At 42.8% G+C, this 13,680-nt stretch overlaps 1 protein-coding gene across 3 annotated transcripts in view; it reads left to right on the top strand.

Moving 5' to 3' along the window:
• Positions 1–1,955: 1,955 nt before the first annotated feature.
• The window catches only part of RET (ret proto-oncogene), a 94,710-nt gene continuing 82,985 nt past the window's right edge, over positions 1,956–13,680 (top strand). Inside the window, exons 1-2 of one of the 3 annotated variants that reach the window (XM_013175507.3) lie at positions 1,956–1,997; positions 5,405–5,462. In XM_013175507.3, coding sequence (XP_013030961.3) covers positions 1,971–1,997; positions 5,405–5,462 — 85 coding nt within the window. In that variant the 5' untranslated portion in view covers positions 1,956–1,970. Of the gene's footprint in view, positions 1,998–5,404; positions 5,463–11,783; positions 12,022–12,907; positions 13,109–13,680 lie in introns of those variants that run through there. The other 2 variants (XM_067000139.1, XM_048074796.2) reach the window with 2 other exon arrangements.

Here is a 13,680-nt window from a genome sequence, read left to right as displayed (position 1 = left end):
AAGACATAGGGAATGGGGAGTGTACACAGCAAAGCTTACCTGGGGCTCCACCCCAACTTCCAGTCAAGTGTAATTTTCCTCCTACCTGCCAAATATTGTGGTACACTGAACAGGTCTGTAGATGTGAACTCTGAACTGTGTTCCCAGCTATGCTACTGGCTCCGGGCAGCTCACTTTACACCACAGTCCACCTGCATTTCTGATAGTAAATGATGTGTTTTTCACTGAATCCCTTTCCAGATGAGCAATATAATTCTGAGAACAGAGAGCATGTGGATAACATTCAGGCAGTTAGATTCAATGATCTTTGTAGATCCCTTCCAACTGAACTATTCTAATGTTCATGGAACACTGTATGTGCCAGCCATGTGAGTTACTTTCATGCAGAATATTGTATTTGTATTACAGAAAGAACTTAGCTTTTTTTTTTTTTTTTTTTAATAGCAGTAGCAAAATGATAAAGATGTTATTCTAATACTTGTAGTGTTTGCTCTTTTCCTGGCATCTAGCTAGGAGGAAGTAGTGAAGTTTTTGCAACAGCAACTGTGCAAATGGGAAAATTTCCATCCTTGTTAAGCCACTACAGCTCTTTTCTTTGCTACCTGGTGGTTTAACTGCCTACTGTTGGCTGCAGTTTCTTGAGCCATTCAGCTATTTTGGGTAGCTAATGAACGATCTGCTTTCTGCAAATGAAGAATATTACCATAATTACTTAGCATGTGTAATATTTCCAGCTACAAGTGTTTGCTGAGCTTTAGATCAGCCTGATGCAAAAGTGGTGAAGTGAAGTGCAAAAGGGAAAACTGTCAGTGCCAGATCCATGCTTTAGAGCACAAAGGAGATGCAGCACAGCTGCCTCAGCTAGGCTCTGAACTGGTGGCTCGACTGCATGGTGCCATACTCGCTGGGTGTTCTCAGTGGAGCCCAGTGAAGCCGATGAAGCCCTTCTACTTGCTGTGGAGTCAGGGTCTCTGCATTGCACTGTGGGCAATAAACATTTGAACAGGTAAAACATTCTGTTTGGGAAAGAAATTTCCTGGTTCTATTCCCTTTGCCTTTAAACTTGATCATCGTTCTGGTCTCAAATGCTGCAGGCTCTAACACCTGGGGCTAGTGTTAGATGCTGACTGTATAGATTGCAGGCTGATGTGAGCCATATGTGAGCTGCTTGCCAATTTGTACTAGGTCAGAGGTGGCAGCAAAACAGCTTTCCCAGGCTTGCTGAGCAGCTCAGAGCTGCAAGGCCATTCTTGTGGGCTTTCTCAGCATACTGTGGGCCACTCTGCCGCTGCTCTGTGGCTTGCAGCTGGGCTGCAGCCATCCAGTACTGAAGTCTAGGAGATAACTCAGCCTTGGGACCTTAACTTTGTCAAGAGGCTGATCCTGGTGGATCCTGGTGTACACCTAAGAAGCCTTAAGTCAATTGTGACATTTTGTTCAGCATCGACACCAGGCAGATGGCTGTTGGGCAGAACTTTGAGGTTGTCCTGCACGAGGGTGTCCTGCTGGATGGCATTGGTCACTCCATTACTGACATGCGCACTGATGCATGTCCTTACTTCAGGTCACCTCACTGTCGCTCATGTTAGCCTTAGTGGCTTTGTGTCTTGAGGGAACCACTATTCAATGGCTATTAGCAGAAGATGCATGCAGTGAAAGGAGGAATTATATAGAAAAGTACAAGAATGTGTAGACAACCAGATAGAGTACCTCAAAGTTCAAGGAGGAATCTGCAAGTACAAAAAGGAAAAGTTCAGAGGACAAACTTTTAGTGTGATCACACAGTAAAGATATTTTTAATTCCTGTTCATGTAGGATTTTGTAGCAACATTAAGTCATCTGCCTAAGCTCTGAATCATCTTCATGAACTCACTGCAGGTTTCTTATGGCAATAATCAATAAAAACTTTTTTTTAGTCTTTTATTTCAGGCATTCATTGGAGGGAAAGCTACTCTCAGAAGTTCTGTCTCATGGGTAATCACAGGAAGTTTAAAGGGGTATGTATGTTACTGACCCAGGTACCATGACATTTCAGGATGTATTCAGAAAGAATGGATTGGATTCACAATGAATACATAGAGCAAAATAACCTTGACTGTCTAAAAACAGTAAATAGTTTGATTCATATTGCAGAGCAAGACTCATAAGCTAACACCAACAAATTCAGGAGCTGTTGGACAGCATCAGGACATGTGAAAACCTTGAAAACTAAGATGTCACATGTCTAAGGCAGTAGGTCCTTGAAAATTATTTCTGGGTTGTGATCTTTGGGTATTTGTTTAATCATTTAGAAGATTCTGACAGAAAAGCTCATCAGTACTGAATATTATGAACTATGATTCTGTAACTTCATGGTTTAATACTGTGGTTCCAGTTAGTTTTTGCTGGTGCCTCTTGTCATATTCTGTTTATTGTAACTTCTTCAAGTCCCCAGTGACTTGGAAATGACTTCTGACAGAGCCGGCATTCCTGTTTTCAGTTGAATAAAATGTCAACAGGTGACAACCAATATTTCTTTAGAGCAGTTAACAATTTTTTTTTCTTTTTTAGTCTTATTCTATGGCCCGTTAGTGTAGCTCGGACATTACTTCCCACTGGCCTCTTAGACAGTGTGTATTGAGGACTGTCAGTTTAATGTCCAACATTTTACTTCAATTCAAACTGCTTAATCTCCTATCCTATTATCTGTGGGGAACCTTGTCAACAGTTACTGTGTTAGGCATGCAAATTGCAGTCTCCCATCTAGCTTCTTAGAAGTCTATATCAAGCCAGTCTTAGGTGCAGTTACCCTGTGCTTTTCCATGTTTTCTGGCTCTAGTGACAAAGAAAGACATATAATTTTTCTTTTTTGTGTTTGTGTGTGTGTGACATCACTATATAATCTTTTGTTGAATTTGGTTTGATGTCAAGCATCTTTTCAACATAGCCATACAGTGAAAAAAAGGGAATTAAGACCCTTCTACAACCCCTTCCCAATAAAGCTGGGATTGTGGTTAGCAGATTGTAATTAAAATTCCCTCCAAAATAATATGCTTGTACTTACTAATATATAGGGAGACAAACTGTATTATACAGGTACTCCTCATCAGTTCATGCTGCTTCTCTGGCCATACCATGACTTCAGCCAGCCTGCCTGTGTGGCGTGGGGCTGCATTTCCTGGCTGCAGAAGTCAACACCCTGTACGTCAACATTTCTTTTCATTCAGGGATACCTGATGCAAAGCATTTGCTCAGGAACGAACACACGGAAAAATTAAGACAAAAACTACCTTCCCCACGGGAGCGCTTCCTAGGCATGTGCTGATGAAACACGTCAAGACTCTCTAAATTGACTTCTTAGGTTCACTGCACGGTTTCTCTTTCAATCACAATCTTTTGTCCTCTCTCTGCCTTAGTTGTGTATATTTTGTTATGCCTTCAACAGTTGATTTATGGGTGCACAGACCAGCTGTGCCTAGTTTACATGAGATGTATTGTAGGAGGGCTGAAAAGGTCTGGCTTAACCTAAAAATATTGGAGCTGTAAAAATGGTGATTGCAAGTTGATAGAGCATTGATTTACCTGCTTTCTGTTTACCTGGGTCTGTCAAACCAGTCTCTCCCAGGTGTTAACTGAATAATGTTCCAGTGTGGTAAGTGTAATGGAAAAAGCATAATTTCAGATCATATCTCATGAATTGTATTTGCCAGATTCTAAGAGACAAAAACCAGCAGTCCAAATTATCTCTTCCAATTAATGAGTGGTGTGCCTGCTCCACAGCTATTGCCCTTCATCAAACACCACCTGCGTGGCCTTGTTTGTATTTACTGAGCTTTCAATTTTAGTTAAATGTTGCTGTACCTGCTAACAACACTGAAACAGCTGTCTTGAATTACTGTGAGCTACCACATACTTATGACTTAGAAACAAGAAACTGTTTCCTTCATATATACTGCTTCAGAGAAATTCCAAGACAAATTTATCTGAGCTAATATACAGGATGGTCTACAATCCAAACAGACAGCACAGTCAGCTGGGCTACTTAAATTCTGTTCCTAACTTAAAAGAGAAACTGCCTAGCTATAGATAATAGGAGACATATACATGAATGTCACCTCATCTTGTAATATGCATAAATTAAAAATAGGACAGTAACCTACTTCTGGTTATCTGCTTTAGGCATTTAAAGCTCCTCTTTACTTTCTCCCTTGGGCTCTGATTCCTACTCTTAAGATCATGGAAGTCAAGACACAAAGGAATACTACAATGAACTTCTAAGGTTTTACATTATTTCAATGTATGTGCAAATGTAGGTGTAATTTTATTAAAACAGAAATATTTTCTTCCATCTGAAAACAGAAAAACTAAATATGTAAAGTGATTTGACTTGTAACTCTGGGAAAAAATACTTAGCAATTTATATTATTTTTATAATGTGTATATTGAAGGCAGAGTCAATAGTTTAAAGTTATCTTGTGCTATTGTTGCTTTTTGTACTAGAGAAACTGCAGTCAGATTCTCCCGCTACTTAGCAAGTAGCTGCAACGTTTGGCGTCTCCTCTCCCCAAAATACAACTTCCACAGTATTTTGCCCTGGTAGATTGGTGTGTCTTTTCTAAAAAAATATGGTAGCAAATTCTCTTTGTGTTTAATTTGAAAAGCTATCATGACATTGACATTTTGAATAGGGACCTAAGGGAAGAGAGAACTAGGTTTTTCCCTCGTCCTTGAAAATCATTTTGTATCTGCCTGTGTGTTAATCCTCTAACTAGAGGAACTTGCACACCCAGCACTTTCTGAAGACTTTCTACTAAAATCCCAGAATAGTCCATTTGTCCATAATGTGTTCTCCATTCTAGTGAGCCTCAAGGCCATGTAGGATGTCAGAGGGTCAGGCACCTCTTGTCTTGGGGTGAATCTCTACTGGGCTGACCGTGACATAGCATCCATTTGTCCTTTTATTGGTCATAATCATTTTAATAACTTTCTGGTCCTATTGAAATTAAAATAATGATCAAATTCCTTAGTTAAGGGGGAGGCATTAATCATGGTTTCCTTTGTGCATGTGTAGTTTTTTTTTTTTTAAAGGATTAACAGATTATACTAGCATGCTTGGCATTTTGTATAATTATAATATATTGTATCTACCTACAGAAACTGGTCCAATAGACTGACATTTTCCTTTGGAATTCTTGGTTTCAGTCATTTAAACTTTTGTGGTAACTTATGCAGCACACACTGTGGCTCTATATGGTGTGATGCTTAAATATTGTTTAATAAATATTTTAGGAAATGATGTACTGGAAAAGCTTGCGTTCAGTGACAATATTATAGTGTTAAGCACTCAAAGTTTACCTTTCTAACCTGAGTACACCCTTTTTGTGCAGACTATTTCACAGGCAGTCATGTATTTTTACATTTACAGCACTCAGGCCTTACTCAATGCACAGGAAGAATGAAGCAGAGTCCTGTATTAGTCACAGGTATGTTATTTTGAGGCTAAATCTTTGGGATGGATGCCAGAAATTTACCAGTTCCACCACTGCTTCAAACACAGATTTCTAGTTCCTGAATGAGATTTAAGAGGCATAATACTGACCAAATAAAAAATGTATGGGCGATCTCCTTTCTCACAATTCCTCACAGGCAAGCTCTTGATTTCATTTTTAATAATACGTTATTTAGATGTAGAGACTGTGGTCATGTGTAATAGAAAAGCACATTCTGATAGATTGATATAACAGGGGCAAACGTGCCTCTGTAAAGCATGGTGCAAATGAAGATGTGTGACCTGACTGAGTGCTTTCTTTTATGACCATGATGCCATATATTTAAAGACACGCTTTAGAATAAATGCAGATCTCTTGAATTAGCTTAGAATCATATTTCTTGGTTTCTAATGATCACAATTTTGTAACATACGGTGCAGAAAGTAAATCAGATTATGTAGATCATTTAACCCAGTACAGGTTAACTTAGAGGTGAAGTCCCTTGTAAGTCCTGAATCTGATATTTTTATACTAATTCCTATAATGATGAAATTAATTGTAATTCTATTGAATGCAACCTTCTCTTCATTAAGTTTAGTGTGTCTTCATGTTTATATTTGTAACTCAATTGTGGTCATGATTTTGTCAGCTCTTCCCCAGCAGAATTTGACTTGATGATTTAGGAGACTGAAAACTGTTTGGTCACTCTTTCCCCTTATATATTGTTATAGCTCCATTCTGATCCTATAAAAGTTTACATCAGCTGGGGACTTTTCCTGCTATCTATCACCATAAAACCATTGTCCTACAAAAAACAATATAGATGTGCTTTTTTTTTTTTTTTTTTCTTCTGGAGCTAGATCATGCATAGAGGTAGCAGGGTCTAAGACTTATGATGTCAGTGCTTTCTTTTGTGGAAGACAGTGACCTGAGAGTTTATGCCTGATCTGTGCATCTGGATTGGTGGATAAATATCCTACACCACAAGAAGTTGTAGCTACTTTACCCACAAGAGAGGTTAAAAAGTTTGTAGGAGGGACCACAGCAGCTCAGTTCCTCAGCTCTGTCAGGTGGTAAATGGGACAATGCACAGGCTTGACATGGGTGATGATGGAGTCATTGTTACAATAAGAACATTAGCAACCTTAGTCCTGGGCTCTGCATAAAGCTCTGCTGTGGATTTTGTTTGGGCACAATCTGTATGGGAGCCCATGCAGTATGGCGAGTCAGCAGCTGTTGTGCTTTTCCAACCACCTGGTTCCCTGCATGGTATCCCATTATGACTGAAGACTGCTGACTCTGGCAGAACCCCATCTGTGATTGCAGGTGTCACTGCCAATGGCACTGTGGCATGTAGCGAACCTACTGAGCTGCAGAAACTGATGGAAGAGCAGTGTGGCTGGAAAGTCTCTCCTAGCTCCCACATACAGATATGTCTGTGTTAGAAGATTGGGGCCTCTTCTCAGTATACATGTGGCAAAAGTAAAGCTGAAAAGATTTCAGGGCTTTGTTGCTCAACATAAAGCAACTTGGGTTTTATACTGCTCGTGGAAGATACCGTTTTGTCAGTCTAATTTAATTACATTTCATATTGAACTTCAAGCATGTGTATATTTTGAGTAGGTTTCTCTACATTATTGGTTATTTTAAAAATTGTCCTATTTGATATAACAATATATTTTCTTTTCAGGTTTGAAACCTTTAGGGTAGTCAGTGGTCGTCTTTTCAAGTTCACTGTAGCAAAGTATACTATTTAAGGCAGAAAGAAAACAGAAGCTGAGATTAACAAATATTTGCTGGGCACTTAGGAAGTATCACTGCTTTATTTGGCTATTATTATTATTATTATTATTTTTTTTGCTACAGTTGGTAATGCAGTGTTTTGTAGGGTCATATACATGCCTCCGGTAGAGTTGTAAAATGCGGTATTTAGGTCTATGTTGAACAGAATAATGCTCTAACACATTCACCTCTTCCAGGTCACTGTAGGGGTACGTTAGGCAGAGAGAAGAAACTTGCTTTGGCCATTGTCTGGGCTCTGTTTCTTTATGAGTAAGTAGGGAATTGTGGTTTCATGTCTCTCAGGTGGGCTATTATATTTAACACCAAATGCTAAGAAATGAGGATGAAAATAACTGTTTTATCATTATGATCATAATAGTACATTATCTAATGCAAACCAATATGGAGAAGAGTTAACAAAGGATGTTTTATATTTTGTTAGCTGGTTTTAATTTATCAGCTGCCAGTTTCAATATATTTCTCTTACTAGTTGTACTGCAACTTCTGGAAAAACATCTACCCCCTACCATTCAAATTCTGATGGGGAGTGTGTGAATGTTCTTGTGCGTGTTCATAATGTTTCCAGGCAGATTCAAAATGTTTGTTTAAAAGCTAGAAAAATCCGGTCTTCAAAGTTCAGAAGAACTCCACTGCTCATAGTGATGTGCAGAGATTTATCATACTGATGCCTGTTAATACCTCAGGGAAATTTATGCCTCTTGAGTAATGGAATAAACGTTGAGCCTCAATGCCAAGGTGCTTATGGGTTACAACTGTTGGGAGTACGTTATAGTGTGGTTCCAAGCAAAAAAGGGCTGTGTGCACAAATGAGATAATCATGAGTCATCAGCCCTGTTGCTCTCCCTGATACTAGCCGGGGGATATTCCTGTGGCAATGGATTGGCAGCCACGGCACAGCTCCGCTGGATGCCCTGCAACATGCACATCATCAGCCTTGCGGTGTGGCAGGCTGTCTTGCATGGGGCAGTGTGCATCGTCACTGTGAGAGGTTTCCATCCAGTTTTGTCATGCTTCTGTAATCCCACGGGTCCATGGTTGCACAGAAAATTCAGATCGGGATTAAACTCTGAGTTTTGAAACTTGTGCAGAAAGCACAGTAGTTAAGCATCAGTGTGCATCATGGGACACATGCACGTATGCCTCTTAGTTGATATAGTAAGTAGCATTCATGGCGCTCCCAGGACTGATTTTAGAGGAACAATAGTAAAACTGAAGTATAGTTTTCTGTTAATTTTGAGGGCTAAAGTAATCAGACAAATGCAAGACAGCAGGAGCTTCTTCGTAGGAAAGAAATGTGAAAACACATATTGTTCCCAAGTATTCAAAGAACTTGTTTCACCTTTGCGTGGAAAAGTTTGAGCATTCACATACGCCTGTAGCAGTACAGTCAAGCAGGTGAAAGTTTCAGATAAATCAAAGATGCAAGAATTATTTTATTATTGAGCCAAGCAGGTGAAAGTTTCAGGTAAATCAATGATATGAGAATTATGATGCCTTCAAAAGTCAGTAATAACAGACAATGAGTTTTGTTTTGCCCAAGAAAACAGATGACCGTGATCTATTATTTCACAGTGGTTTTGATACTTAAGCTTATGCTTTCAGTGAAACAATCTGATGGCCAGAAATCAGACATTGTTGCAGATGAATGTTTTTTCAAATGTTCTATATTATATTGGCAGTGACGTGAAGTACCTTTTGTTGGAGGATCTTAAGATGTTACTGTAAGAACTAGCAGTGGGGTCTGATGAAAGCAGCTCCCGTGGCAGCCAGCTCACGAGAGGTATAGCTTTGTCAGGTCTCTAAAGTATCTTGATTTTTCCTAGTGTAGCCCAGGCTTATGATGTGCTGTTCTGATTTCCCTCACACAACATCTCTACTTCTGCCAGTTCCTTGTCAGTGTTTCCACAAGAAACCTGTTTTGCCATGAAATTGATGTGTTGGATTATGTGGAGCTCTTACTTAAACTTATTGTGATCAGGATGGTTGGTGGCATTATTTCCTTCTGCACACAAAAAAAAAAAGGATTTATTTCCTCCTAAAGGCAAAAAAATTATCTTCTTGGTCACCTTCTCCAGGTGCTGTGATGGAGACATCCCTCAGCATGGGTTTGCTGCTTTCTTGTGGTAATGAGGCTTTCTGAACATTTAATAGCACTTCTGGGTGAGCACTCCAGGAGAACGCGTGGCTCTCAGAAGTAGGTGGTATGGATTGCTGGGCAGGTTAAAAGTTAGCTGTATGCAATATGGAGGGAAGAAAGGAGCAGACAGAATGATAAGAAAATGAATCCCATGGATTGTGGAGGAACATGTAAATAACCTGAATTAAGTATATTATGCAGCATGCAGATAAATCCCTTGTGATTGTCAGGATGAAAATTTGACCTGTCCCTTTACCCTTAGATCTACCTCAGGTTCTAACTGTTTTGTGCCATCCTAGCTGTAACATGACAATTTGATCACAAAGTAGAGTTAAATGATAATAAGGATTAAAACAACAACAACAACAAACAACAAAAACGCATTTTAAAATAATATTTTCCTAGTGGTCAACAACAGTACTTCAGACTCTGAGACTGTAACAACTGCCCTTATAGTGTGGAGAAAAAATGCTTAAGTCTTGAAATGATCAGAAGTCAGATGTCAATCACAGTGTTCTAGGAGGAGTTTCTTTGAAAATGTTTGAGTGTTCATTGTGACTGTTTGGAAAGCATGGCAAGGTGGAGCTGTCCTAAGGTGTCCTGTCTTGATGCTAACTGAGCATGACCTAGGGCTTCTGATGAAACCATGAAACAGTTATCAATTAGCATCAGTTTCAGGAAGCATTATCATATCAAGACATCTCAGGGTGCCTTTACAGAAGAAAAAAATACAATAATTTAATAGCTCCGTCTGCTGTGCCAAACGAATGACTCAAAGCAAAGCAGAAATAAATGACTGTGAGCTATAGTCTCGCAATTGCACCAGCCTGCAGGAAAGTGTCAATTTATTTCCAAAGTATTTTTGCTAGGAGTGATGGGAGGTGTCATTATAGAGCTTGAGCTTGTCTGGAGAGTTAAGGACACCTAGATTTTTATTCTCCATTTCGTAGCGCTGATTTTGATTTCAGTTTTCAAAAGGCCTTCACGCAACAAAATCAGGTGAATGACACAAATGTGCATTTTATACATATCTGAGCAGAAGTTCACTGCTGAAAAGAGGATGTTGGCATAGGCTCGTGTTCCTCTAGTAAACTCAAGGGCAGATGCTTCAGTCTGTTCAGGGCCTCCTCGTGGCTGTGGAAACAGAGCTGGCCAGGAAGTGTTTTTTTGTTTTGTTTTGTTTTTTTTTTCCCCACTGAAGTTTGAATTTTGAGGGAAAATTCCATTTTGATAGACTTTTGCAGAGATCCACAAGATGTTGAAGTTAAGTTAGTTTTGCCTTTTTATGTCTTACCATATTTTGTGTGGTAGGCTTTATTTTTGGGTCAAACTTCATGCCCTCAGTACACCATCACTTTTCATTGGTGAAGGCTTGCCAGGGTGCTGGAGGACAGGAAGGAGAACAGCTCCATCAAGGACAGTGACTGCATTAACGCTAAAGTGATGGTCACGCCAGCTGGAATGTTGAAGGCACTAATGTTTAGTCCCTTTCTCATCCAGGTTGGCAACCTTTTCCCATGTGTGCTGTATGTAAGCTATGATACTCTAAAAAGGTATAAATCTGCTTAACTTAAAAGCCTGGAAATCAAATGAAAAAATTACTGTGGTGACCTTACTTCTGCTCCTTGTATGATGAACTTGATGGCATCCTAAACCAGTCTTAATGCGCTGGAGCAGAGCCTGAAGTTGGCAGAAGCGTACAGCTTTGGCTTCAGTTGCTGAGATGCCAGAAGAGATTGGAAGTCCTTGAAATTCTTCCAAGAAGTCACTTTGTCCTGGATGGAAACTGGCATTTATCAGTGCAGATGATAGTGGTGTATTTTAGATGGCATCAATATTGATTTGTATACAGTGCGAGCTTTTAAATATGATTTAAGATAAAGCTCAACTAAACGTAAGATGTTTCTCCACAAAGCATTGATTTAATGTTAATGTTTTATATGTTGCTTTCTTTGCTGTAGCCTTTCCCGTGGCTTGTGGAGACATCCCAAAAATGCCTCTCTGTCAGCATCTGTGAAAGCACCACAAACACTTGTGCCACGGGAGTAAGTAACCAGAAGTTTAATTTGTACTGTCCATCAGGCAGCTTCAAATGCAATTAATTTATGGTGGTCACTAGTATTCATCCCAACTTCGTTCTTACCCCTTGGTGTGCTTGCACTTGGGTTATTGTTTTCCCAAAGGTGATGAAGAGCGTGGAAATGCTGGATGGAGGTACAGAAAAGTTAAATCAGGTTTCTTTTTTTTTCCAGTTCTATGGGGTAATTTCTTATGTTTTGCCCGTTAGTGTTGGGTATTTTAAGTGAAGTACCTGCTAGGCTAAGAGGGAGAATTTCGCAGGATTTGTATTTAAAGTAATCGATGGCGGTCTCTGCTAGGTGAAATTACTGATGCTGAGCATCCCTCACCGTGTGCGCCTCCCTGCTCTCGCTTGGGCGTTTCGAAGTGCGAAGGCAGGGAGCGGGCGGAGCGGCAGCCGCTGCTGGGCGTCCGAGCGCTGCCGTCCGGACGGACGGACGGACAGACAGACAGACAGACAGACAGACCTCCAGCGCAGCGCTGCCGTGGCGAGGCGACGGCAGCGCGGGGAGCGAGGGAGCCAAATCCCGGCAGGTCGGAGAGGCGGCGAGGGGGGGCCGGGTTTTCCTCGCAGATCCGGGCGCCCCCTTTGGCGCTGCTCCCGGCGGGTCCCTGCTGCGGGGGCTGCCCGAGGGGAGTCGGGGGGGGGGGGGGTCACTGGGGGCCGGAGGTCGCGGCCGGGGGGGACCCGGCGCTGTTTTGCTGGCCGGGGGCCGGTCCCGTAGCGTTGCGCTCGATGCTCAGGTCGGGGGCTGTTAGCCGCGGCTTTTTGGGGCTGCTTTTCTCGAGAGACCTGTCGCTGAGTTGTTGAAGGGTGTTTTTGCCTTGGCTTGATTTTTTTTTTTTATTATTATTATTTTTTTTTTCCCGCTTGCGGTTTAAAAGTGGCGTTTCGCCGCTCAGCGGGATGCTCGCATTCCGGCTTACTTTGGTCGCCTGCCAGGTAGAGCTCATCTCTTTTCAGCATCCTCCTACCATCAAGCAAAAATCGTCTCCTCTCCCCAGGATTAATTATTCAACACGTTTAATGTGTTCGGCTGGGGGTGAGAGGCGGCCGCTTGGATGCGTGCTGGTGCCGCAGCGCCCGTCCCCGCTTTGTCTCGCACCTGGTGCGTTCGCGCCGCTCCCCCGGAGGCCGGGGGCTGGCTCAGAGACCCCCGGTGCAGGTGGCGGTGCCGGTCCCGGTGCCGGTCCCGCCGCCCCCGGGGATGCTCGGGGCGGGGCGCGGGGCGGCCCCGGGGGGGTCCCGGGGGGGCCGGGCAGCGCGGAGGGGAGCGGAGCGGAGCGGCCTCGCCCCGGCGCGGAGGAGGGGCCGGGGGCTGGCCCCAGCCGGGCGGTGCCGGCGGCCGGGCAGCGCTGGGGGGCGCGGGGCTGCGCCCAGCCGCTGACTCGGGCTTCTCCCCGCAGAGCCCCGGCGGCGCCGGCAGCGCGGAGGGCACGGGCAGCTCGCTCCCGGCCGCCGGCCGGCTGCAGGAGGAGCGGCGGAGGGGGGCAGCCCGGCGCCGTCCGTCCCGAAGCAGCGCCGTGCCCGGCCGGGCCATGGGCAGCCCCGACTGAGAGCCCGCAGCGGGGAAGATGCCCTCCGCCGGGCGGGCGGCGGGCTTCCTCCTGCTTTGCGGAGGTAAGTGCCCGAGAGCCGGTCCCCCGGCGAGTTTGCGGGGCTGCGGGGCCGCCGGTCCGGCTCCGCCAACCTTTGCCAAAAGGCGGACGAGGTACGAATAACCCTAATACTTTTTCTTTGCTTTTTAAGCTCTAAAGCTAAGTTAGAACAGATGTGAGTTTCCTTCTTCTTTAAATTTATGATGTGAAAGGGAGGAATATTCAAGCGCGTTCCTATTTTAAGTTTCTACAAGATCGCTCCTTCTCTGTTGTCCCCCTCCCAGGGCTTTATGCGTCGTCAAATTAAATTGGGATTGGATTGATAAGTGAAAATGACCAAAAGATGAGAAGTTATTGAATCGTAACTTAGATGATGCTATCCGCAGATGTCAACTTTCTAAAGTAAACAGAAACCCCATTATATCTCTGTTTCTTCCATATGGCAATGTTTGCCAATGCATTTCTGGTGTTTACATGAGTAAATCAAAGTTGTTGTTTGCTCGAGAACACGGCACAACCCTGCAGACCAAAAATGCAGTTCTGAAAAAAAAAAAAAAGGCAAAGCCTAAACCAGCCCAGTAGTCCACCAGCTGG

The sequence above is a fragment of the Anser cygnoides genome, chromosome 7 (assembly GCF_040182565.1).
Source record: "Anser cygnoides isolate HZ-2024a breed goose chromosome 7, Taihu_goose_T2T_genome, whole genome shotgun sequence".
Lineage (NCBI taxonomy): Eukaryota > Metazoa > Chordata > Aves > Anseriformes > Anatidae > Anser > Anser cygnoides.
This window is presented reverse-complemented; position numbering and strand designations above follow the sequence as displayed.